Source organism: Amyelois transitella, chromosome 17, assembly GCF_032362555.1.
Source record: "Amyelois transitella isolate CPQ chromosome 17, ilAmyTran1.1, whole genome shotgun sequence".
NCBI lineage: Eukaryota > Metazoa > Arthropoda > Insecta > Lepidoptera > Pyralidae > Amyelois > Amyelois transitella.
The window spans coordinates 2,964,633-2,991,050 of NC_083520.1; the positions used below are offsets into that span (position 1 = coordinate 2,964,633).

Consider the following 26,418-nt stretch of genomic DNA (forward strand, 5'->3'; position numbering starts at 1 on the left):
ATAAGTTACCTTTTTACCTTTAAGTTTAATTAACAATCCAGAATAAAATAACTTGCATACTATTAAATATGAAAATTCCCATGGCCAATTGGGAGTCACGCGGCAACAGATCATGAAAGATTTATCAAATCAACAATCAATGCATTTTTAGTATAACCTATGCAAGAATATCGTTTCGTTTGTGTTTGTATGAATGGCATGCTTCTCCGCAAGTGACTGTTTATGCTGAAAGGACATAACAATAAGAAAAGGCAAAATATATGTATACCAATTTGAATACTTACGTTGTGAGACCAATACGAGAAATCAAAATTGAAGCTTTTAGCGCTGTCTTTGGTGCCGGGAGGTGCCTTTGGGTTTTGTATTACTGAAACAAAGAGAAAACATTTTTGTTTGAAATAGCCAGAGACTACACACTTTCTAGGCAAGTTTAATCCCTAAAATTTGTTTAAATTTTTTGCCATTCCAGATAAATTTAGCGATCAGCTGATGCCATTGTTTTTGGATTGGATTTTGAAATTGGATTACTATCGGAAATTTTATATCCTATTTTAAACTCCCATGTACATACACACATATCAGTCACTTCTATATCCCTTGCGGGGTAGACAGAGCCAAGAGTCTTGAAAAGACTGAAAGGCCACGTTCAGTTGTATACCTTGAGATCTGTATCATGGAATTGAGATTCAAATAGTATCAGGTTGCTAGCCCATCGCCTACAAGAGGAATCCCATGTACCTACGTAAGTCATTCTTAAATTTTATTATATTTAAAGCCACCGTGCATAAATATTGCGTTTTGTACAGATGTAACACCATAATCCCTTATCAATTAAAACGGCCTTTCCCCTTTCCATTGACGATAAACATTCTTTCATCCTAAAAATAGCACAAATCCTGGCAAATTAATACATTCAACATTTGTCGCGGACGCAGCGTCGCGACGTATCGACCGCCGTCGCCGCCGCGCCGTCGCGACTATAAACCTTGCGAGTACACTGCAAGCGATAAGCAAAAGATATTTTACTAACTTTTAACATGTACTGAGAAAAATAGGATCGTAGATTTCCTGGTATTTCTATGACTTTTATCGCATTTGCTTTTATCATTTCATTCTTTGTGTGTGTTTTGTAAAACAGTGCTTTTTTATTATACGCCGCTATGAACGGTTTTTAATAAATTACTTTTAGTTTTAGTTTTGCATGCCTTTTTGTTCACTTTACAGTATTGATTAATTCTTGAAAATGAAGATAGCAAAAGTACAGCATAATTGGTATGTCCATTTTCACAATATAAGGATAGCTATATTAATTGTTGAATCACAATCAAAGATACTGATTACATCCCTTTGAACTTCAAAATATTTTTAAAATCTATTAACATTCAGACTGGAGGCGCGGTGTAAGTGAGTGATACTTGTAAAATTAACAAAAACTCCACAACTACCTACTTAAACCTATTTAATTAACAAAAATATTTTTTATGAGTGCTCTCCCGCTTCCATCTGCCTCTTCAGATGCAGTTATATTTGTTTGTTGACGTATGTAGCAATTGCAATTAGATTTTCTACGCATAGTAAGTACACAATATCAAACTACAGTGAATACAGAAGGATATCAATTAAGTACTTTTGTTTTTCAAATTAAGCACATTTCAAATTTTCCAAAATAATGAAGTGGATGAAGCAAACGATGAAGGTACTCAAGAGATCTTGGCAAGTGGAAAGATTTAGTTAGGTATCCGCTGGAATGTAGTATCCGGAAAGGAGGCGTCATGTAGGTACGAGTATGTATGCAATTTCAATGAAATATTCATCAGAAAAATTCGTCAGGATTGTGTAGCAACCGTAGACAACGGAGCATCCGACCATGGGAATATCATATTGAAAAAATTAAGATTAATATAAATTTCCCTTATTTTATGGAGAGGCAAGTTTCTGTGCTGCGTTCTCCATATTTTGATGTTGCTTTTTATGACTCGGCGATTACAGTCTAGCTTTCATAAATTTTTCCGGCATGTTATATTTAGAAAAGTCAAGTACAATTTTTACGTACAAATAATGATATTACGGTAGCCAAATTAACAAGTAATACGTATTTCATAAGAGGTAAAAATGTCATTATAATAAGATTATAATAATATTATAATGATGACTTATTTTAGTCCATACCAAAAATTTGTAGTTTATACAATAAGGAATCTATAAGCACACAAATATATTAATGTTACTATTTTTTATTAATACGATTAGATTCTCTTTTTCCCAGATATTGACCTGATAGTTGACACGATATTAATTTTACTTCTAAGGTTTTTCCTGCAAAATTGATCGACAGGAGTTATCGCGTGCGGCTCTCATAAAAACAGCGAAGCAGGGTAACGTTTTAGAAAAATATCCTTATTGTTTATAACATAGAAGAAGATATATATATATGTAACTACATCGATATCGGTCTGCTCAAGGTTTCTGAATAAATACATATCACCATCAATAAATATATAATGTGATGCAGCATAACTACAACAATATCTACAGAGAGAGACTACTCAAACAGGAAACGTTGTGATGGAACTTACTGAAACTGTCACACGAATACCTACCCATTTCTATGAGCTTTCCGTATTTCAAGGCCGAACACTAGATAGGGTAGACACATTCAACATGGCGACGCGGGATGTTCTTTGTTCAAATTCAAACATGGAACGCCTCGACTGTTTGAAAACGTTTGTGACGACATCTCCACGCAGTCAACCAATAACAGCTAGTATTCTTAAACGCGCAAACCGCGGTTTTCCAAGCACCTAGCCAGGCTTGACATCTTTCCTATATAGCGGTCAAACTACACTCCCACACACATTTACATTTTTTAATTTGCTTTATAACAATAAAACTTTATTATAAAGATGAAAATCATAAATTTCTTCAATCAGTGTAATTACTTCGTAATTGCTCGCCATTTTCACAGCCGCGTTTCGGGCCCCAATTATTTTTCCTTCATTACACCAAAACAAAGGCCATTCAGGCAGTTCACAACATCGGCCCGTTTACAAATTATATTCCACGAACACTTTCAGCAATGAATGAACCTGCACAATGACTCAGAAGAGGTCATAGCGGCGATTTAACAAAGAGGGCGAGAGGGGCAATGGGGTATAAAATTCGGTAGGAAACTTTTATTCAGGACACCCTAACAACCATTGGACAGATTTTTGTGCAACATCAAATCATTAGGCAGTGGCGTGCGTTGAAGCTTTTTCACAGTAAACAAATTCACTGCGAAATCTTTTACTAAGAACCAATACATACATCCTGATTTGTATTTTTCCTGTACCAATAATGTAACATCCTGTATACTTTAAAAATACCACACAAAACAACACTAAGGATAAACTGAATGAAAGGTTTGTCAATAAGAAGAAAATAGTAAAGGAAGCCCTTTCTTGATTTCTTGAGGATAATTAATATCTGAAAAGGGTATCGCCTAATAACACGGCTACACAGTTAAAATAAGCAAGCTTTATTAAGAAAAATAAACGTTTCTAATAATTTCCTTTTTCAGCTTTAGTTTAATTGGGTTATGGTGTTTTATATACCTAACTTATGAAAAAGCCTGTTGAATTTTATAAAAGTTATGATATGATTAGATGTTAATGAGTAGTGAGAAATGTCAACAAAACTGGTGAGAAATGTCAAAAACATCATTTAATTTATCGTTAATATACCGGAATAGAACAGATTTATTTTCAAAATCATTTCTCGAAAGAAACCACAAGCTGTTTGATAACATCAGAATCAATACGATATCATCTCATCAAAAGCTCTTCATTTAATCAAATCGAGCGAAGTCAGTGAGGCCAGCCCAGGGCCCCCGCGGAGATTTACGAGGGCGTAGGGCGCCCATGGACAAGGTTTATGGGACATAATGTGGTTTACGGACCATCGGGGCGCATTGCGGCTTTCACTACAAGGGTAGCGGTGGAAAGTGGCCAGGTGGTGAAGAAAACATTTGACCAGATTTCATTGTAATGTGTAAATAATGCGGCTTTCGAGGAAAGAATAATGGAAGAACATCCTATATTATAAGGAGGAAAATTCTAATAACTCAAAAATACTGCATGAACAATGAAATTTGTGATTGTGACAAACTAGAACTGGATAGAAAAAAATATTTACGAAATGAAAGAAATTTTAAGAAATTTGCATTGAAAAAAAAAACAATATGTTACAGATGTCAAGAAAATAGATATAACTTATATTCAAAGTTAGCCAATTGAAATGTTTTCTTTTGATTATTTTGATAGTGATGTTTCACTGTCAGTAACACAGCCCTATAATTTACGCAATCTTTCCACTCCCCGTTATTAATGGATGCTACAAATATGACGCACGGAATAATGATGTAACGGTAGTAGGGATAGGTGTTATTCATTGTGTTTCTGAAGAGAAATCCTAACTTTACAAATAACATTATAATGTGAAAGGGACTTCATAAGTTCGTTTCTTTGTTACTTTTTCGCGCCTTATCCACTAAATCAATTCTTTTTCTTCGCAATCTCACAACTAGGAGGACTAAAAAGGATAAAGGTTATATTTTACTTTTTGGAAATTTACACTATTTCGATTTATAACGTTTATATAGTCCGCGAGTGCTATAACCACAAGCAACGGCTTTCCCACCGGGGATAGTAAGTCTATACATAAAACTACGTAACCTCCCACTAATTTCACTTCATTTTCCTTATACTTCGTAAATTTTCTGCAATCTCCACAGAACATTAAATTTTTACAAAAACCTAATAAACTCCCGTATGTTTGTGATGGATACTGTTACTCGTGCGTACTGCCCTATTTGACGTCAGTGCCCATTGAGCGATGAACCTGAAAATGTGGCTTAGCTCCGCTTGATAGGCACCTAACGAGATCTGAATAAGAATAATCCTGCTAATAAATATTATTTAAAACCCCGATTAGAGATTGCGAGGAAATTTTTGAAATATTTGGTTGTAAATTATTTTCTTTGCATATCTCTTAATCCCTAACAATTCCTGTGACTATTGGCTTTGGCGCTATCATAAGGGATAAAGAATTTCTCTTATGACACAAAAAGAAATTTCTTTAATGGAAATATTTTTGCATTTAAAAGCCTTACAGTCCAGGGGCTGTGCCTCATGATGAATAGAACCGCGGTAAAACGTAATTGGTTGGTGTTGGTTCACCGTGTGGTTTTGGTCGGTTCGAGTCACACAACACGGGTCTTTCCGCACGTTAAAAGAAACTATAAAAACGTAGGTAACATTAATTGGACACATCTGCTTCACGTACGCAATATAACGAGGTGCTGAGCTTGTTAGCGGGTGGCCTATACAGCTTTACGATTGTAAGCAGCCCTTAATTGCTGCCGCAAAGCGCTGAGTTCACACACCAGCTGTTAATTTAATGTGTAGGATTTTAGGTTAATGGCCGATGGTATAATTTTATTTAATCTTCTATTATGTCGTAGATCTGAGATCGGCTCTACCTGTCTTCTCTTACGTGGGAATTTCTTCTCAGAAAAACTAATTTCCAATCGAATAACGAAGTTATTTATCTGTACGTTATAGTTTAAGCGACATTGCGCCATGGTTTCTGTTGCAGCCAATAATGAAGGAGCCAGTTTCCTTTTATATAGAAGGAACAACATCAGATGAGTATACCACATTATAATGTTTCTCTTTATCAGATGAGGTTACCTAACACTATATTTTTTTAACTAAGTAATTTTTGTTAACAAGTTTACGACACAAAGTAGCAGGAGTCCGTTTTATAGGCGATAAATAATCATGTTTAGAGTTAAAAGGACACATTGGGACAGCATACGACCCCCGATATTTTACATGTCAAGACTGTCCCTCGGGTGCCCCAAAGGACACTTTATAGTGAACGTAATAACATTTGTATCGATTGAAATTTTCAGTATGTTCGGTATCGCGGTGACTGGATATAGGAAGGTGATTTCTTGATACTTGCTCACATAAAGGACCACGCTATCGGCGTCGAACAAGTATGTAGGTACGTAAATGTATGCTATTATAACACCAACAACAATACTGTAATCTTCTTTTGATTTTGTAGGGATTCGTGCCTGCGACCTTTTCGATGGGTCTAAGTCGCATGCAATAAACTTTTCTTCATTCAGAGCCACTGAAATATTTTTACTTATTGAGAATTTTTTTTTTTTGGAATACCATAACATTCATAGCATATAATTAATGACAGTTTTTTAATCACGCGTCGTTCACTAGAATTCATGTAACAACATGGACCATATTTCTTAAGAGGTTTGCAACAATGAAAATATTTTCATTATAAATTTTTAATTAACAAAATTATTTCATATGACGAATAATTTACATTTAATTTATTTGATTTCCATCCTCATAATGCAAGTAAAATTTCTTTAACTACGGATATATTTAATCCGGCGTCATGTAAAAATAAAAAGCGCATTTACCCTCTATCAATTTTCATCAATCTTAAGGGTTCTTAAAAGGGTTTCATTCAGACTTTATTATGTAAGCAGTAAGGGCAAGTTCTCTTTACTACGCCGTTAGCGTCACTCCTCATTATGACGAAAAGCTATTTCTGAATGGTAGTGCGATGTTGCCTTAATTTTGATTTATTGGTTGGACGTTGGACTAAAAGGTTGAACATTGAATGAAAAAGACGTAATTTTAGTTTACAGTTCAGATGAATTGCCAATGCGAATATTCTATTAAAGCCCACCGCGAGTGTTAAATGAGTCGTATAGTGAAACTCATTTTTTTAAGCGCGAGTGGAATCGTCGAAAATCAAGTCCATTGATTGTATAGTTGCAGCATTATAATTTATTAAACTAAAAGGCACATTGTCTTACAGTTTTAATTTGTATAACCCCCTATTTACTATGTGTTTGTATGTTTGTTGATTATGTTTACCCCAGTAAGTAAACAACTCTCCTGAAGGAGACGGGATATTAACGGCTTGACAATGGATGTCAACTAGTATCTTAAATGGATAACCAAAGTGATAAAAAGACATACATACTTAAATCAAATTCATACATACATATAATCACATCTATATCCCTTGCGGGGTAGACAGAGCCAACAGTCTTATAAAGACTGATAGGCCACGTTCAGCTATTTGGCTTTAAGATAGAATTGAGATTCAAATAGTGACAGGTTGCTAGCCCATCGCCTAAAAAATAATCTCAAGTATGTAAGCCTCTCCCTTAGTCGCCTTTTACGACATTCCATGGGAAAGAGATGAAGTGGTCCCATTCTTTTTTGTATTGCTGCCGGGAACCACACGGCAAAGTCAAATCAAAGTTGGTGACTAAATATGAACTTACTTGTAGTGTTCCCAGTCATCTCAATGATGCACTTGCACTCCCTGGCGATCTCCCTGGAGTTGAAGGGGCGGACCCTCACCGCCACCTTCACCGACGACATGGCTGCTGATTACTCCAACACAGCCTTTAGCACATCGGTACGAAGACGGTTCAGCGCCTGGGGCAGAAACGTAATGGTTATTTTTTTTTGTGAATGGCACAAATCATTAAAGTTGATTCGTAAATTCCCAGAAAGATAAATAGATATTATGGAAACTACAGCCATCAAGTAGTGTAAAGTCTCCATCGATTTTTTATCAGCAGTTGTTAATGCTTCATTTTTTTTTTTTGGTAAAGAAAGTGGATATTTTTCAGAAAAATAGTTATTTTGACAATATTTTTCTTATAATAATAGCCTCTATGTCGACATTTTTACTTTACCTTCAGTTCTAAGCAAAGTTAGATGGAAATAGATTCAGTAGTTTTAAAATCATGAAGAGGAAACATGAACAATATACCAAGTTTATATTAATAGTTCGGTCAGACATAGTTTATTCCAGTCAGTTTATGCTGTCAACTCGACATAATCGAGCATTTCCATAATCGGAGTAAAAAGCGTTTGTATGTTACGTATGAATTTGCCACTTATATATATAATTCATCGCGGATGTATGTGCATATGTTCATGAATATACATATATAAATCACGTCTATATTCCTAAAGGTAGACAGAGGCAGAAGTTTGGAAGACCACGGTCAATGATGGAATTGTCCTCAAACGGTAAAGCTACATTGTCAAAGGCCACAGTAAACCTAAAAAAATCCATTAAAGAACACAGCGACACTTAGAAACAAGGGAATACTCATTAAAAGCGACACAGAAAGAGCAATAATGACGGCGCGTGGGAGGGCCGTTCAAACTCTAAGACTTCAGAGCCGGACCTTTACCAGGCAATTTGCACCAATTATACCAATGTAGGGGAATTGCTGCAAATGCCCACATTTTCGTGGGAATAGCCTGTCGTAGTGTTAATGGCACCATTCGCGATTTGTTACGATTATCTTTTCGGGTGTTTTATTTTGGTCTTCGTTTTTGTGACTATTCTTGGTTTATTGTGTCGTGTGTTTATTAAAATTTTATTTATTTATTTTTTATTGTTACAATTACAATTTGTAAAGTAAAATAGGCGGACTTAATTTTAATAGCATTATCTAACAGTCTACTATTGGGTTAAGCAGAGAACCTTTGTGTAGGTGATAATAATAGTGTATAATAAACATACTTACTATACCATTTATACTATAAACCTATAATTTTGTAAAATCTTTTTATGTTTGATTTCTGACTTTATGATTTTAAGGAATAACGATTGATTAAATTAAAATATACAAGTAATAATTTATACATAAATTAGTATGTCGGAAAACACTTGCACTGAATGTGAAAATACTGAATCAAAATATGTTGCCTTTTGGACAGTTAAGTGTAAGTACTCCGTGATTTTGAAAAAAAAATTACCGGATGGTAGATTTAGAGTAACCTTACATTTTGGGTAAGTGTTTAACTCTTACACAAAAATATTACCTACATCTTTGTTATCGATTTAATCTGTGCCATCCGATGAAAATGGTCAAAACAGTAAATAATAATAAGTGACACAAAAGTGTACACATGCGTAAATCTGGGACCTATTTGGTTAAGAAGGAATCCGACAAACAACAGGAATGACAACAACAACACTGCACAAGTAATAAGACTGGCCGAAAATCTACTCAACTCGACAAAAAAAAATACAATAATACACCGTTAAAACACAAGCAAAAAAAGTGTTAGTGGAATGTAACTGCTTTAATGTTTCCATACAAAAAGATTCGTTGGCCAAAATCCCGTTTGTACTTCACGGTCAGCCGACTGACCAATATGGCGGCTGCGGCTGCGCGTGCGATCACAAATGTGATAGATATATACTTTTAACTATAACTTAAATTTAGTTTACCGTTGTGTTTTGATTTACAAAGAATTAATAAAATTTTGAAACAAGATTTTCCACTTAAAATGTTAACTAACTAAGAGATACTTGAGGCTTCCCTTATTTCTACCGCGGCACACAATACCAAAACAAATAAATAAAATTATGAAGAAAAAACTGCTTTTCTCGCATATTTGTTATTAAAGATTTAAGTATCCCAAAATAAAACCCTGCTTGCCACGAACCATACCAAACAACCGCAAACTTGCGGTTAAAAAGGTTTTTTACTCTTACTGTGCAAAGAAATAACAACGAAATCTCTTATTAATTTATATTAATTCCTCATTCATGATTTAAAATTAACTTACAGTTTTGTACGTAAACTATAAATAAATAACGGAAAAGTGAATGTTATTTAGTTAAATTATCCGTACAGTATCAACAGTAAAGTAGATCTATTATTTTTGAGCAATCTTGCATCTCAGATAGCTTTTTAATCTGGTAATGAATACTTTCTCATCAAGATCTACGAGTAACAACAACTCGCACGTAATTTCCGTTAGCGATTCAATATTTATCTCAAAACCAATTAAGAAAGTTTATTTTATTCAGTAATTTTTAAATACAATTTAGCAATTGGAAACGTAATAAAACAAAGAGATTTTGCAATTAAGTATAATGGATAATAATAATATCGATACCTGCGCCACTAACGACGTATTATGTAATAAAGAACCAACACACGCACACACAATCCGAGAATCACATCCACAACGCAATAACAATATCACATAGATCATTTAATTTGTTCAAGGATAACACAAAAACAGGAGATCTCATTGCGAAGATAGGAATACCGTTGTTTTTTACGAACGCACTCGACGGCACAAGATTCGCGTACAAAATGGTGAATGTTTTCCTGAAAACAATCCTCGCGTGCTGTAATTGGTCGCGGTCGAGTGCTCACCGAGTACAGTTGAAAGTGTAGGCACCACGGCCGCTGCACTACCAAAGCACTTACGTAATCAGCACTGCAATAATCTTCCGAGGAATACCTACTTAACTACGCGAGATCGAAGGGGCGGCCATGAAAACGTGTCGCAGAGATGACTCACGGCGCACACTAGCGCCCTCTGGCACCCCCGATTCAGATATTCCAGATCGGTATCCGGAAAAGCTCTCAGAACGTAACCTTGGACACTGCACTCTGCCGCAGCCCAAAGCGGGACGACGGTGGCCGCTACGAACTTACCCGAGTCTGTTGCGTTTGCGAGAAGTAGTGGAACTGACTCGAGTTTGCACTTTTGTTTTCCAGGTGTTGAGAGCTAGTGGCTCCGTCAAGTGGCAGCTGGCGACATGTTGCGTCGCGAACGGGTGCGCGGTGCGACTGCGGGCCGGCGACGGAGATTGCGAAGTCGCCGCAGTGGCGCATGCGCCTGGCTCGAAGCGAAGCCTTCGATCTAACGCCGTGCTGCGCGAGGCGGCCGCCGCGCATACGACCACCACCGCAAATAACATCATACAAACCTGACCATTTCAACTGTCCGACAATTCTCTAAGACCACTTCTACAACGTCTTATCTAATTCAAACTGCAATTTTTCAGATGTCATCCATCCCTATCGAGGGAGTTGGCGCCACTTGCGAAAGTCATGCCTCCGATTACAGACCCCATCATTTCTACTTATGCACATAAAAAAGCTGTTTGTTTAAAAGCTTTAGGCAATATGAATTATACTAACGTTCACTGGTATTACTGAGGAGAACTATGTGATCATAACAGAATTGTTGAGGATTATGTCTAATACGGCAGACAGGCTATTTCAAAATGCAAACGAGTCGGAGGGTTGAATGGAGACGGAATGAAACTCGTTAAGGGCATTCAGAGCACGCGCGCTCTGATTTCAGCTTGCTGATCAACTTGATCGGTAACCTGCTTTGAATATTTGACAAGAACTCAAAATAGGTTACATCGGTTTTAAATAGCTAACTTTTAAAGATTTTTGTTACAATATAAAAGAATGACGCAACTCGGACTTTAATCTCGATTAAAATGTATGTATGGGAAGGGCACGAAATGTCCCCTAAATCGGCGTGGGTCAAGGAACTGAACAAACTACGCACTTATTTGACTGAGCAGTGAGTTGTGACGCAATGGGGTGTATTGATTGTTCAAAGACGGATGTCGGAACAGACGACGAGACATGGGGAAAGAAACGTCATAATGCTAATAAATTTTGCAGGGCTATCAATTGTTATTAGATTTGGTAGAACATTTAGTGAGAGATAGATAATGATGCTTATAAAGGATTTATCGATAACTGAGTTTATTAATAAATCAACATACATACATACATATGATCACGTCTATATCCCTTGCGGGGTAGACAGAGCCAACAGTCTTGAAAAGACTGAATGGCCACGTTCAGCTATTTGGCTTAATGATAGAACCGAGATTCAAATAGTGACAGGTTGCTAGCCCATCGCCTAAAAGAGGAATCCTAAGTTTATAAGCCTATCCCTTAGTCGCCTTTTACGACATCCATGGGAAAGAGATGGAGTGGTCCTATTCTTTTTTGTAATAGTGCCGGGAACCACACGGCACTAATAAATCAAATGCAAATAAAACATAAAACACGCTATACCCACCTCTTCGCACTTAGTCTGATTAAGTTATCAACAAGCACACATAGGCACAAATAGTGTTATCACGAGAATATTATTTTGTGTAAATAAATAACAAGGTAAGACTTACTACAATAACAACAAAATATCAAATGAGTAGTCAGTAATTGAACATAATAAAGATAATTTCAATATAGGTATCGATATTGCAGACAATCGTCCTAACGAGATTGTATCGACGAATCGTATCGCGGCCCTGTCTCCATATTAAGTGAAGTGCCGCTTGGTTCACATTACACATAATGTGACTATAAAAATAACTTTATGAAAGGGCCAAAGCGTTTTTTTAGCTTCGGTTGAATGCTCGTGGGTTCAATTTACTAAAATAATTTCTTTCACTTAAAAGAAAAGAATATAACATTCAATTCAATTAAGTCCGCCTATTGTACTTTACAAATTGTAATTGTTACAATAAAGAATCAATAAATAAATAAAATAAAATAGCAAAATCTTCTTACTGATACAATAAAGATATTGAATATGATAAAGATTTTGAAGAGGACGTATAGGAAATATTAAGAACATAAGATTCTGAATCCATATTAGGCGAAGGTATCGCTTGTATTCGCGTTACACGTAATGTGGCTATAAAAGAAGTTTATGAAGGACCCGACGCGGTCCAGGCGAGGGTAGGCGTTCGTGCGTCTCCTGAAACTTCTCGACTTGTTTACTTTACTGATTCAAATGGAAAAGTTTAATTGTTTGCCATGATTATGTATGTTAGAAAGTAATGAGCAAACGTTTAATTCAGTAAGTATATTCAATTATAAATAGAAGAAGAAAAAGAATTTCCCATTACTGCGAATTATAAAAAAAGTCAGGAAATTTATTAAAAATGATTTAGTTACCACCAAGATACAGAGTTCCGGAAACTATACAAATATAAAAAATTTCACGATATCTTTTCTTTTTGACTTCCTGTTCAAACATCCTCACACGATCCCGAGCTCGATCACCGGTCAGGTCATGATGAAAAGAAACGACGATAAGCAGATAATTATCTATTTCTTATACATCATAATGTTTGCGTCACAATTCACAAACAGATTGAAGTTGCGTCGAGGAATTTCAAGGACGGCCTCCTACTTACATTTTCAATTAATTGGATCCCACACGACCTTCAGCTTCGAGGCACACTGAACACACCATGTTTATTACGAGTAGGTAATCAAATTTGCTGTAATTGTATTGAAACTAAAGATTTGCTATTTTATTTTCTTCTCTATTGCCAGAGACGCTTCTGATTTCTCTTAGGTTTTAGTTTTTATATATTTAAAGCTAGTTTACGAAATACGAAGAAGTATTTTTTACTGTTAACTAATTATGCTTTATGATCTTTATCCTATATTGTCATATAAAGAAATAGTAACATCGAGAGAATTTACTGGTAATATCCATGTTAATTAAATTTGAACCATAAAAACTGGAACATTACATCTCCATTTGAACAATCAACGTATTGACAGGAGATGCGGAATTGAATTTTAAGCTGATTTATATTTATTTTTGTGCATAGCGTCGTGTCGCAAGTGGGTTCACAGCTTAACACACTCGACATAATCCTTGTGGAGGACATTTGCAGCGAGCAATAGACCTTCAACTAAATTTATTAAACTTGAGTATATATTGCCCAGAACACATGCAATCCCTATGAATTGATACGAAACATATAACAGTCCTTGTATATTTTGATGTTGAAAGAAACTGCATCCCACCACACCACATTGAGTTTACCTCGAAGTAAGTTCGAGACTTATGTAGATTCTAACTCAACGATACTACTTATATTATATGATAAATACTTATAAAGATAAATATCCAATCCTATAAATATCTGGCCGTGAAATTAAGAGTTTTATTTTATCCAGGATCATAATCCAAACGAGCACCCCCCTCTCCAGACAGGTGAATGTGACCGGGACTTACGCTAGGACGAAGAAGAATTCTCGCCTAAGTTTAAGCACAGAAACGTTATAACAACGTTATCTAATGAAGCCTTTCAAATGTTCCTTCGCAATTAATCATGTTACCTAAGAGCAAATTACTTTAGAATATTAACCTGTCCTCATGCGACCGCAAATGAGACCATGATCGTAGTTAGAGGCGTTCGCATTATTACCTACGTCAGTACCAATACCTACAATAATTTTATCTTAATTTTTACTCTCCAGGCACGGTTCTGTGCCTCTTCAAAAGCCTTCTGTGATGACGTCTAAATAGGCGAAAAAAGCAAAATCGCTTTCTACAGACTGGAGAAGAAAACAGCAATGGGCAATATTATCGCTTAAAAGGATTAGAGCCGTCTAGCCTCTAAGCATCCAGTACTCGTAGATAGATCGTATTCTACAATCTATCTACGAGTACTGGATGAATGAAATGTTTACGTTCAAATCCCTATTCAATCTACATAATCCTTACAGTTTAGAAAAAAGTGAGTCATACACAAGGTTTTAAGGGGTTTCCTGTATACACATGTACTGCGCATTAATATCGAAGAACAGGCAGACTGCAGTGAATCAGATGCACTGTATCGAACGCCGGAAGGCTACGATGTGTCATGGAGTGATTCATCGAACGGAAGAAAATTATTGATGCTATTTATATACAACCTCAGATTTATTTTATGTATCATGTACATTGTACATACAATTACCTCTATATCACTTATGGAGTAGACAGCGGCAACAGTCTCGAAGACTGAAAGGCCGCGTTAAGCTGTATTGCTCAGTGATGAAATAGAGATACATACAAACATATGGTCACGTCTACATCCCTTGCGGGGTAGACAGAGCCAACTGTCTTGAAAAGACGGAATGGCCACATTTAATTATTTGACTTAACGATAGCATTGAGATTCAACTAGTGACAGGTTGCTAGCCCATCGCCTAAAAAAGAATCCCAAGTTTGTAAGCCTATCCCTGAGTCGCCTTTTACGACATCCATGGGAAAGAGATGGAGTGGTCCTATTCTTTTTTGTATAGGTGCCGGGAACCACACGGCACTAGAGATTCAAATAGATTTTAAAGAGTGGTTTGCTATACATTAATTAAAATTAAAGATCCATAATAAACTGTCATAATTTTGTTTTCTATTGTAACTAATGACGCGACCCGCTTCGCACGGGTAGCATTACCGCTTCGCACTAGTATATAGGCATGAACCTTCCTAAGAAAACCTTATTTACAACATTTCAAACAGAAAAATAATCCGTCCACAACTTTCCGAGTTAAACGCATACATACAGACAGAAAAAATAGGGGGACTTTATACGAGATGTATAGTGAAGTGATAATAAAGTAACTTCTTTGCCACTCAAACCTTAGCAATCCTAAATATTATTTGAAAGAAAGGATTTATTTCTCGTACTTACAATGTTCTTCTCGTATAAGAGTACACCGCCGCCCGAAAAAAGCGTTAGAACCATCATACAATTAGAACAATGAGAGTATTCGATTAAGTATTAATACGATTATCCTCATAACATCTCTAACAGCGCAGTTAGGAAACTAGTGGAAAACGTGATGTGAAAACGTAACTAATTCTAACAAAGATTGTCGACATAATTTAACGTTAACGAAACAAAAATGTAAATGAATAAAATATAAATATATACGGGACAAATTACACTGATTGAGTTAGCCTCGAAGTAAGTTCGAAACTTGTGTTACGAGATACTAACTCAACGATACTATATTTTATAATAAATACTTATATAGATAAACATCCAAGACCCAGGACAATCAGAAAAAGTTCTTTTTTCATCATGCCTTGACCGGGATTCGAACCCGGGACCTCCGGTGTCACAGACAAGCGTACTACCGCTGAGCCACAGAGGCCGTCAAATGAGTTTTATAACTTTCCATTATTTTACTCTGCACTTTAAATTAAGTATGGCCGCGGCTCTGCCTTCGTACAAAACATCCACAAATTTCCGTTCCAGTGTATACCTCAGGACCATGTAAGGTATCTACATGTCAAATATTACATGTTAAGCTATAGCCAGCCTTTTTAGCCTGTGCATTAATATATCAGTCAGATGTTAAGAAGATTTTACTCTAAGTGTATCCACTTAATTATGAATAATAATTTTTTTTGATATTAAAGAGTAACATTGCGTTTTGACGTCACGTGTTACAGTCAGTCTATATACTTAGCTAATAGTTCTCTAGAACCTAGGGCAATCATAAAGTTGCCAACAATATTACGTCGTTATCAAAGGAAACGCCCACGACTTCACTTCTAGAGAATTCATAGCTAATAAAATTGTAGGAACAGTGAGGGATGTTATTGCAGTGTTATTGAAAGTTTAAAGAAAATGTTGCAATAGGAATAGAATTTAGACAGGACAGTAAATTTTAATTTTGCTGTTACGCAAAAAAAAATTAAACGTATTATAATTTTCACTTGCGTGCATAAGTTCTTCAATAAATAAACACACGCATTATCTTTTACGTCTATATCATTTACGAGGTTGATTGACTTCACAAACTGCGCGGAAAGAAAAGCAATTGACACACACTATTTCTCTCTTTCATATCATAACCCTTGTATCGGCATTTTATTACCAGAAAAAATCTCACCAATTAAGAACCAACTTCTAAAATCGGATGATAAAACTTATTGTCTCTAGAGAACAGCCATGATTGTCCGACAACGAACAGTTAATCCAATTAGAAAACTGAAGTCGTAAGTAACAAACTTTTATGTCTGGGGATTGAGAACTATTCCTAGACCTAGGTAAGTTGTATAAAGGTTTGTTCGAAGTTTAATTTGGTTCTATAAATTACAATAGAACTGGTAGCTCGCTGGCAGATTTAAGGCCTATCTTCACACATCAGGTCCGTGCCTGAGACATGGCCGGAACATTTTTCGTGCGCTTGTTAATCATATCGATTCATATTGAATTTACACTAACACTACATATTAAAAAAAACAGACGTGTGCATGTGTTCAAATATCTATAGATATCTACCGATTTTTTTTCTCCGGACGAAACACCTTACGGTCACGTGTGGGGATAGCTTTAATTTAAGGCTATTTCCCACAGGTGCGTGGGCCAAAAATGTCTGTTTCACTCTTCAGTACCTTTAACATACGGACGGCTACAACAGCCTTATACCGCGTACGATATTGAGATATATGTTTCGCAATAACGCATGCGGTAGTAAGTTAGCCGAGAAATGTATTAAAACATATTTTTAATAGTTAACGAAATAATACATGAAATGATTATAACGACAAATGTGGTTTCTCACAGAGACAAAATATATTAATTTGTGAAGTTTGCCTTAAATCGTCCAATTAAGCGGTTTCCCCGGCAGCATTATTAAGTGAAACTTCAAAGATTAACACTGTGTAAATCTCACCAAAGAAAACTCTCCATTGTTCTTGAAAATAATTAAATTACTTCAGCGAACAGCACTAAAATCGTAAATTCCATGTCGATTCTCTGAATTATTTCAAATCTTAATCTAAGTTTGATATTAAAGAAGTACAATCTCAAGGTACATCCCGGATTATCCAACATCGATATCTTCCCGGCGGGGAACAACGTCTGTGGGACAGTCACGAATCTTTATTATTACACGACGTGATGTTGCTCGCGACTTCGTTCGACGTAAAAGTTCAAAAAAAAATGTCAATACAAAAATGCTGCCCCCTGCAGGCCAATTCTACTATTTGTTAACCGAAACAGTTCGGATGCGTTTCAGCTTGGTTACAGTTGCGTTTATATTGTCAAACGGTATTCCAGTAACTTTACGTTGATAGCTGAAACGTAAATGAAACGGAAGCGGTTGGTTAATTGCTGCCGATGCAAAACCGTAACTTTGGACAATTCAACCAATGCAGAACCGTTGCGTTTCGGCCGGACCAACTGTCAAAAACTTATCAGAATACGAAATAATAGCCGAACGGCAAATGGAAGGTTATTTGTCCTTTAGCAGAATACGACAAACGAACCGTTTCGGCTGCGTAACCAATGCGTTACGACTTCGTTTTGACAAATTGTTAGTAGAATACCAAAAGTTGTCATCAATGCGTTTCAGATCCGTTTCGGATTAAAATAAAATAGCAGAATTGACATGCTGTATTGTCCCTTAGAGGGGTAGGAGGATAATTTTTTGTATACCAGGTTTTAGTTGGACCAAGCCTAACATTAGTAAAAAAAACGGCATTTAAATCCAAGCAATAGTTTTCCCGTGATGCGAACATTAGCATTCTTTGCATTTGGTCTTATAAAGTTACAAGTATGTACGCAATATAAATTTTTGGGGCAATATTTTTCAAGTACAGACATCGGTCAGTTACAATGTTACTATATACATTAGTATAGATTACGAATAAAGTAGGTTTGAGTAAGTAATGGCACCAGTTTAAGTCGTAAAACTAGACTTGTGGGAAAACCTCTGCCCAGCAATGAGATAAAAATGTGTAATAGGCACTGTTACAATAAGAAGATTCAAACAGTGTTTTTTTTTTTTTCAAACTTATTATATATATATATATATTATATATAGCGTATTTCATTCACATCGCCTCTTTATCCCCAATACTCCAAGGAACTTGTATCATCCGTCTCAGCGATTCTTGTGGTTGTGGCGTGACTCATGAATATTTTAATATTTAACACGGCACCGCATCAAAGGATGTCTGTCGACCACAGAGCGCGACCAAACCCGTTTGTGTGGAGTCTTCACACTTCAAACACCGTTATGGATTGGCCACGTTTGTTTGCAGAGCAATCCTGAAACAGGGCAGGTGCTATCGCTAGCAATTTTCCTTTTAGGGCTCCGTTGTGCTAAGAATGAAAACCGTTTTGAGTATGATTTAAAGAGTTGATTAAAGATATCACGAATTGCCTACCAAGCAATTTACTTCATCATTTCAGTCGTAGGACGTTCATTGCTAAACATAGACCTCCCCGGTCGGCCCCATCGGTCCATCTCGCGGGGAGCCGACCTACGCTACACTTTCCGGGACGTGATCTCCACTCGAGAACTTTTAAGCCTCATCGGCCAACAGCCCTTCGAGAAATGTGACCTGCCCATTGCCAGTTCAGTTTGCTGACTCTAGCTGCTATGTCGGTTAGTGACCCTAACCACCCATAGCTCGCTGAGTGACCCTTAGCCCTAATTAAAAGGTCCACGGTTAGAGACCACGTCTCGGCACCGTAGATCATTACTGGCAGTACGCAATGGTCAAAGACCATAGTCTTTACAGTTTGAGGTATTCTTGAGGAGAACACGATACCCATCTTCCTGAACGCTGCCCAGCTGAATCGCTAAATTTACCTCATTACCACGAAATAAGAAGACGGTCAATAATAAATGAAATATTTGCCAAATGACCGCTTATCCCTCAGGCCTCTGGCAGACAGAACAGTTTATTACAGTTTAAAGGTCGGCAGGGGCATCGGCTAGGGATTTACCAAGTAATCAGTAAATAAAGAGATTAATCTTAAGTTCGTCGACCTGGAATTACCGGCACGAGCGGAAATCACAAAATGTATGTATATCACGTCCTGGCGAAAGTTCAGGTTGAATAGCCGAAACCGACGAGCGTGCATCAAGAGACTTATGAATTTGGATGAAGCAAAAGTAGTACGTAGGGTTCGTGGCAAGTGGAAAGCTGTAGTCTATGCTACCTCTCCATAAAATAGGCGTGATTTTATGTTTTTATATCACAGAAGCTTGGCAAACTCCAACCACTATTAAATTGTTATTTAATAGTCATAGCTGACTTTGCTGTTTTTACAAACACAGACACAGTCATAAGTTTGGGTTATCACAGCTTAAAATAAGGATATTAAGTTTTCGTTACATTGGTAAATAACCGATATTTATTTACAAAAACGGATCACTTTTTCTGGAACACTGGGACTAAAAGGTAATCAGAGCAAATTAGTTCGAAGACCTGGGATCAAAGACCTGAAACGACATTATAACTTTGATGGGGCAAATGACGGTGATTTTCATACCCGCCGAAGTTTTAACGATGCTATATATTTATATGTATGTGAAACTTTGAAAAACATCGCGTGACTCTTGAAAGATGGGGCATTTAGGGTTACAAAAATATTGTCTAACAGCCTGGAATAAATTTGAAAACCATTTTATTAACAGCAAAGCAAGGTTTGTGACGTTACAGTTACAAACGATTGTTTATATTCCTTGAGTGACTGAAATACCAAGTTCAACAATCTTCATGCTTCAGGATGAAATTGAGATTCAAATAGTGACAGGTTGCTAGCCCATCGCCTACAGGAAGAATCCCATGTTAATTAGCCTATCTCTTAATTTTCTTATCGACATCCCTGGGAAATAGAGCGGTCCTATTCTAAAGTGCCAGGAACAACACGACAAAGATTTTAATAGTTGATTTAAAGACAATTGCATACATTTTCTTAAACCTAAATATAAACTTATATTTATCTCAAAATATAGAGATGTCACATGACTCAAAACAATGTCAAGGCTACGGATTAGTCAGATGGCATAATGAGGGAATTCGATTTTATAGACGGTTTTCTTAAAATAAATTCGTCTCACTTACATCACTACAACCAGACGACGCACAACAGACTTTCTCAAAGTAGATATTGTAGAAAAAATGATACCTAAAATTAAGTGTATTCTCGTTGATAATATTGAATGTCAAAGGTTCACAGCTATTGACAGCGCAGCTAGCAGTAATGTTGTTAGTTGTGCGTTAGTCAGGGTTCATTCAGAATTTCTCGTAACATTTTCTTAATAAAGTCACCGCGTGGGTGTCATTGAATTCCTAGTGAATATAACCTAGCTAACACTGCGTGATAAGAAGTTCTTATAGTTATTATAAATGGAAATAATTGGTTTTGTTAGTTAACAGATAATAAACTTTTTTTAGAATAATTGATCATTAAAATTTTTAATGATTTCTACTGTGGTTTGGTAATAAATGACATCCGTTTTTGATGCGTCTACGATCGTCGCGTAGTGCTACGAAATTCGTAGATGTGCTACGAGCGTTAAGTAAACCGCTTCTGTTATGAAATCAATCTCCCTATAAAATATAATATTTTGTACATTAATTTATCATGGTCCTATCTAAATTAAACGTTTAACATACAAAGTATTATAATTTATTAACGTAAGTAATAAGCTGTGAGCACAAATCCTCTCAAGAACTAAGCCTTTTATTATTAGAAAACTGAAGTAAAATACAATGTAGTTGACATGTTTATTCGCAGGCTCCACACAGGATAAGCCATAAAATCGATCACTGTAAGCGATCACACGCGATTATCGAGTGAGGTCGCCCAACGCGATCTAAGGTCAATCTTCAATGTCGACGCGGAACGTGACTTAGTGTCGTGGTTAACGACAATAAAGCTTATATTACAAGTGCTTTAACAAATAGGTACACGTAAAACGTTTTATAATCACATCTATACTAATATTATAAAGCTGAAAAGTTTGTTTGTTTGTTTGCGCGCACTAATCTCAGAAACTACTGGTTCCAATTGTGAAATTCTTTTTGTTTTGAATAGACCATTTATCGAGGAAGGCTTTAGGTTATATAATATCACGATGCAACTATTAGGAGCAAAGAAATAATGGAAAATTGAAAAGGTAACGGGGTAAATTATTCATCCTTGAGGGATTCAATGATGCCCAAAATAACTTTTCCACTCGGACCAAGTCGCGGGCACAGCTAGTATTTTATAATAGACCACTTGGTGATATACATATGTGGTGTGAAAATTTGCTTTTATATAGAGAAGTTTCGGACTAAACCTCTGCAAAAGAGGCGAGATTTTATATATGTACAAAACAAATGAATGCATTTAATTTAAAGGCATATAAAGTTCAGAATGATTAGTAATAAAATATTTTTTCCCCGCGAAGGCGCTGTTGTTTCAAAAACCAAAAGTTGTCTCAAAAAAACTGCGCGATTCAAATTTATCTTTCAAGTAACGAGTAATTATGATCCCTGCTCGTAAATTCCTACGTGGGTGTTAAAATACGACTTCGGTCGGCTCACCCGTTTATTTATGAATGGTTCCAATGGGCCATTTGTTCAAAGACGTGGCACTTAATCGATGCCGTCGATAAAGTTTTATTATCTCCGTTTTTGCACTCTTTAAGTCACCATACTCGTGACGAATTGAAAAACTTGGAATACGTCAAAAATAGAAAAAATGTTTAGAATTGATGAAAACTCATTCACAATTTCAGTATTTCCCTCGACATCCGAGGCAGACGTGTATCGATTGCTCGCCGTGCGCTGTGTGTACCTTTCTTTGAGGTAATAAAATGAAATTTCAGCATTGAACTAATCTCGATGTTATACCATACCAGATAATCCATGACTTGATGTATACGTGTATTATACCCAAAAACCGTTCGTCTCGATCAAACGTTACAGATATGTCATTCGGTCAATTCATTCCGACGATACAAAAAGGCGTTTATTCCTTGTTAACTTTGAATAAGTTCTTATATGGGTCACATTTCTGCAAGTTCGATACTTTGTAATAGGTCTCTCGAAGACAAGTATTGATTACCCGCGTGACCTTTGCCCCGCTCGCTTCATAACTGTCGGAAAATGGTATAGAGTATACAGTGCACGCTTAATTACATTTCAAGAAGAGCTTTTAATGAAATCATCGCATTATCTTGTACCGAGTATGTGTAGTTAGTTGGTGATGGTCAAATAAATTGTTATGGGTAAAATAATTAACATAAGTAGTAAATGGTAACTGATTTTACTAAGCGAATGGATTTTCCATATATTCAGGCTCGTCATATTTTATGGTACTTAAAAGTTTCCTTTGACTCATAATTATCAATATTAAAAAGAATATCTATTAATTATGTAATTCTTTTCATAATTTCTTTTTATTTATTTTTCATGCCGCAAAATAGTTCAGCTCGCCCCATCGACGACGTTGACTAATAGTTTATTCCGTGGCCGAATGGAATAGTTTAATATAAATAAGGTTGCATTGCTCGCCGTTCGACAGAGATAGTCGACTTGCCTGCCTGCTGAATTATTCCACTTATCTACTCTCTCAGTCCCACTCTCCCAAAGGTGGAATACAACATTTCATACAAAATTACCGGCGTTCAGAAATTTTTCCTTTATTATTTACGTTTGCATTTGCGTATGAGCGTTTTGTTTGGCTTTAGAAGATTAAAATGATATTTTTAACCACCAACGACAAAAGAGGGGTGTTATATGTTTTTCATTATAAAGCTCTCTCAAAATCTACGAAGATGATATTGATTTAAACCCTTCGGGAACGAGGGGTGATTTGTGATTTTATATATGTCTTTTCATTATGTAAAGAAAGAGAAACATTTATTACGCTGTTACACGTTAATTAGGAAACGCTAAGATTGGGTATAGATAAAGCGTTTTCGTATTTATCTGTACAAACTTTTATCCTACAATAATGTACGGGATATTATATTTTTTTAAGTCAAAATTTAAGTACCGAACAGAAACTTGCTTTACCTAAATTCTATGTAGGTAGTGCAAAATATCCACATACAGGCACATTCTACAATTCGCACATCTATAAAACCTGTGGAATACAAAATGAACAAGGCAGTAAGATACTTTTTACAAATTAAAGAGCGTAACAGATAGATAGGTGTTTGTTACATATTGTATTTATAACCCACGTCGTTAATGAAAACGCAGTGTAATTTGTTCCGCCCCCTGCTTCTTCTACACTGGCGCTTCTGATGAAGGAGGAAGTTGTGTAACTTAATTGAATTATAGTAAGACATTGTTGAAGAATTAAATTCTTATTAAGAAAAAGATGACGATTGGCCATTTTTCCTCTTTTTTGAAAAAACAATCATTTAATTTCACCTCGGCTTGTAATTTTATGATCTAAATTATATTACCATTTAATATAATTTATTACAGCACATTTAAGTTTGTGCTCTCACTCATATGATTGATCATGGATGCTTACGAGTATAAGCAATACGGCTTTCATTATTATTATCTAGATAATGTTGAATTATTCTGACGATAAATTATGCTGAAAAAATATTGATATATGGAGTTCAGCGCAACGCAAACGATTGTTTGTAGTTTGATAGATAAGAAGATTTTAAAACTTATCAATTAAAATATTACGAAATATTTTTAAACGACTTATTTTGAGGCTAGCCTAATCTTGATTTATCCCGTAAATATTTTTGTAATAGTAAGTTGTCGTCACGTAAAGTATATTTGAACATGTGGACCGTGAACAGAGGTGTGGTTCCCGGCACCAATGAATTTAGTAAAAAGGCGACTAAGGGATAGGCTTATTGTCACTATTTGAATCTCAATTCTATCATTGAGCCGGGCACCTGTTCGCAGATTAAAAGGCCACCTTTCAGTCTTTCGATGACTGTTGGCTCTGTCTACCCCAAGGAGATATAGACGTGATTGCATGTTATGTTATGGACGGGATAAGTACACTTCTGCGATGTTTATATTTTGTAACCTCGCCTCGTGCTCAAACTCAACTATGGCAAGCCATTGCAGAAATGCATTGAGGTCTCTCGGGCTCACATCACAAATATATGTATTTTCTCGTCTTGAAAACCATTTCATTTTGTAACAAAGTTTTATATTTATACTTTGTTGCACTTCTGACAGTAAAAGGGACCTATTAACTATTCTACAACAACTTATATACTTAAGAAGAAAGTAAAATATTATTATTGAAATTTTCATTTTGACGCCCCCAAGTCAAACGAACTGAAACTTTTGATAAAAATAAAAAAGAACAAAATATGTAAAGTGATTTAGATAAGTAGTCGAAGTAACTTAGCTTAAAACGTTTGTAAATGTTATTCCGATATCCCATAGATAGAAAGATTATAAATCTGGCGGTTTTTTAATATTTTCTTTCTGTCATTATTTGTTTCCATTAACAACTTTGTAAGTAATTGAGACTAACTTAGATACAGTCGAACACGATTTTTGATAAAAAAAAAGATTTTAGATTATATAACGATACTAATCCATTAACAAGATAATCCGGGTATCACCTAGGGTAAAACGTGACCTCTATATATAAACTCCGTGATAACAACGGCTTGTTCTAACTTTGTAACCTGACCTTTCCGAATTAAGGAATATTTATAGTAAAATTATTCTATATAATTACCTAACGACTAGTATAGTCTTTAGGTAATTGTATAGAATAATTTTAAAATTTTTAAGTTTTTATACAACGTTCCTTCTTGTTTTTATAATAAATATGTTACTAAGGACTACATATACTGTATTACATACTGTGCAGGCTATCCGCCTGTGGAATGCTCTTCCTGTTCAAATTCTAAAAGCCCAGTCTCACTATCTTTTTACACTTTCCTAATTTATATTATATCATGTATATATTTGTAGGTTGTCATAATTATGTATTTCATTTGTAGGGACATATTTTGTAAGTTATTATTTATATAGGTATATTTCAATGTAGTATGTATTTATATTGTGTTTATATCAGGTTTAGGTATATTTATATTCTGCGTTTTATTTTATATGTACTGCGCCAATCGCCTTATTATTTTTAATTTCCTTCCACCCTAAGGTTGACTGGAAGAGATTGCTTTAGCGATAAGTCCGCCTTTGTACCTCATTGACTACCTGTGTGTTTTTCTGTTTTTCTTTTTCTTATGGTGCACTAAAGAGTCTATCTATCTATCTATCTACATTCTACATAATCGCATAAAAATATCCAAATACACAAACATGTTTTAACAAAGTACCTATTGTTTAATGTGTGTGTGTGTGATTTATTTTAATCCTTGTTTCTGTATGTTTTGTTCGTATTCGGTTTTCTGATGAAGGGGTCGCTAGTTTTAAATTTATAACCAAATGTAAAGTATATCGACTCAGACGGCGTTCTGACTGCTATTGTAGTAAAAAAGCTTCAATATCAGATCGCGCACAATAGAGCCAGACAGAGGTACAAAGAGGGTTGAAGCCGCCTCTTCACTCTGAACGGAAGTTTTGTTTGGAAAATGTGTTAGGGATTACAGAGAAAAAAACAAAATCTGTTGTACCTGTACCTGTAAAACTTCAAGTTTTAAAAGAGTTACATCATATGGGCGGATATATGTATACGAGTACACCGCATTCTATTTTTATGATCTTACCGTGTGGCATTTGAATAGGACCAGTTCGAAAAAAGCACTTTTACATGGGAAGCATTTATTCAGAAATCGGATTAGAACAAAAGCGATAATACATATTCCATCCGAGTTTTACTTCCACGGATTCGGATCTGCCGAAGTGCGGAATCGTTCTACCTTTTAGGCGACGAAAAACATTAATTGGCAAAAGTAATCGCTAATAAACGTACGATCTTTCTACCACAAAAGGGGTCAAGTCGGTTAAGATCGGAAGTAATGGGTTTGCG

The 26,418-nt window shown here is 35.8% G+C and overlaps 1 protein-coding gene across 5 annotated transcripts in view; it reads right to left on the minus strand.

Moving 5' to 3' along the window:
* Positions 1–26,418, minus strand: part of LOC106143420 (kinesin-like protein unc-104) — an 84,653-nt gene that overhangs the window by 33,663 nt on the left and 24,572 nt on the right. For 4 of the 5 annotated variants that reach the window (XM_013345498.2, XM_060948764.1, XM_060948761.1 and 1 more), the window contains 2 exons: positions 7,370–7,526; positions 285–367 (listed from right to left, as the gene is read on the minus strand). In XM_013345498.2, coding sequence (XP_013200952.2) covers positions 285–367; positions 7,370–7,469 — 183 coding nt within the window. In that variant the 5' untranslated portion in view covers positions 7,470–7,526. Of the gene's footprint in view, positions 1–284; positions 368–7,369; positions 7,527–10,570; positions 10,700–26,418 lie in introns of those variants that run through there. The other variant, XM_060948763.1, reaches the window with a different exon arrangement.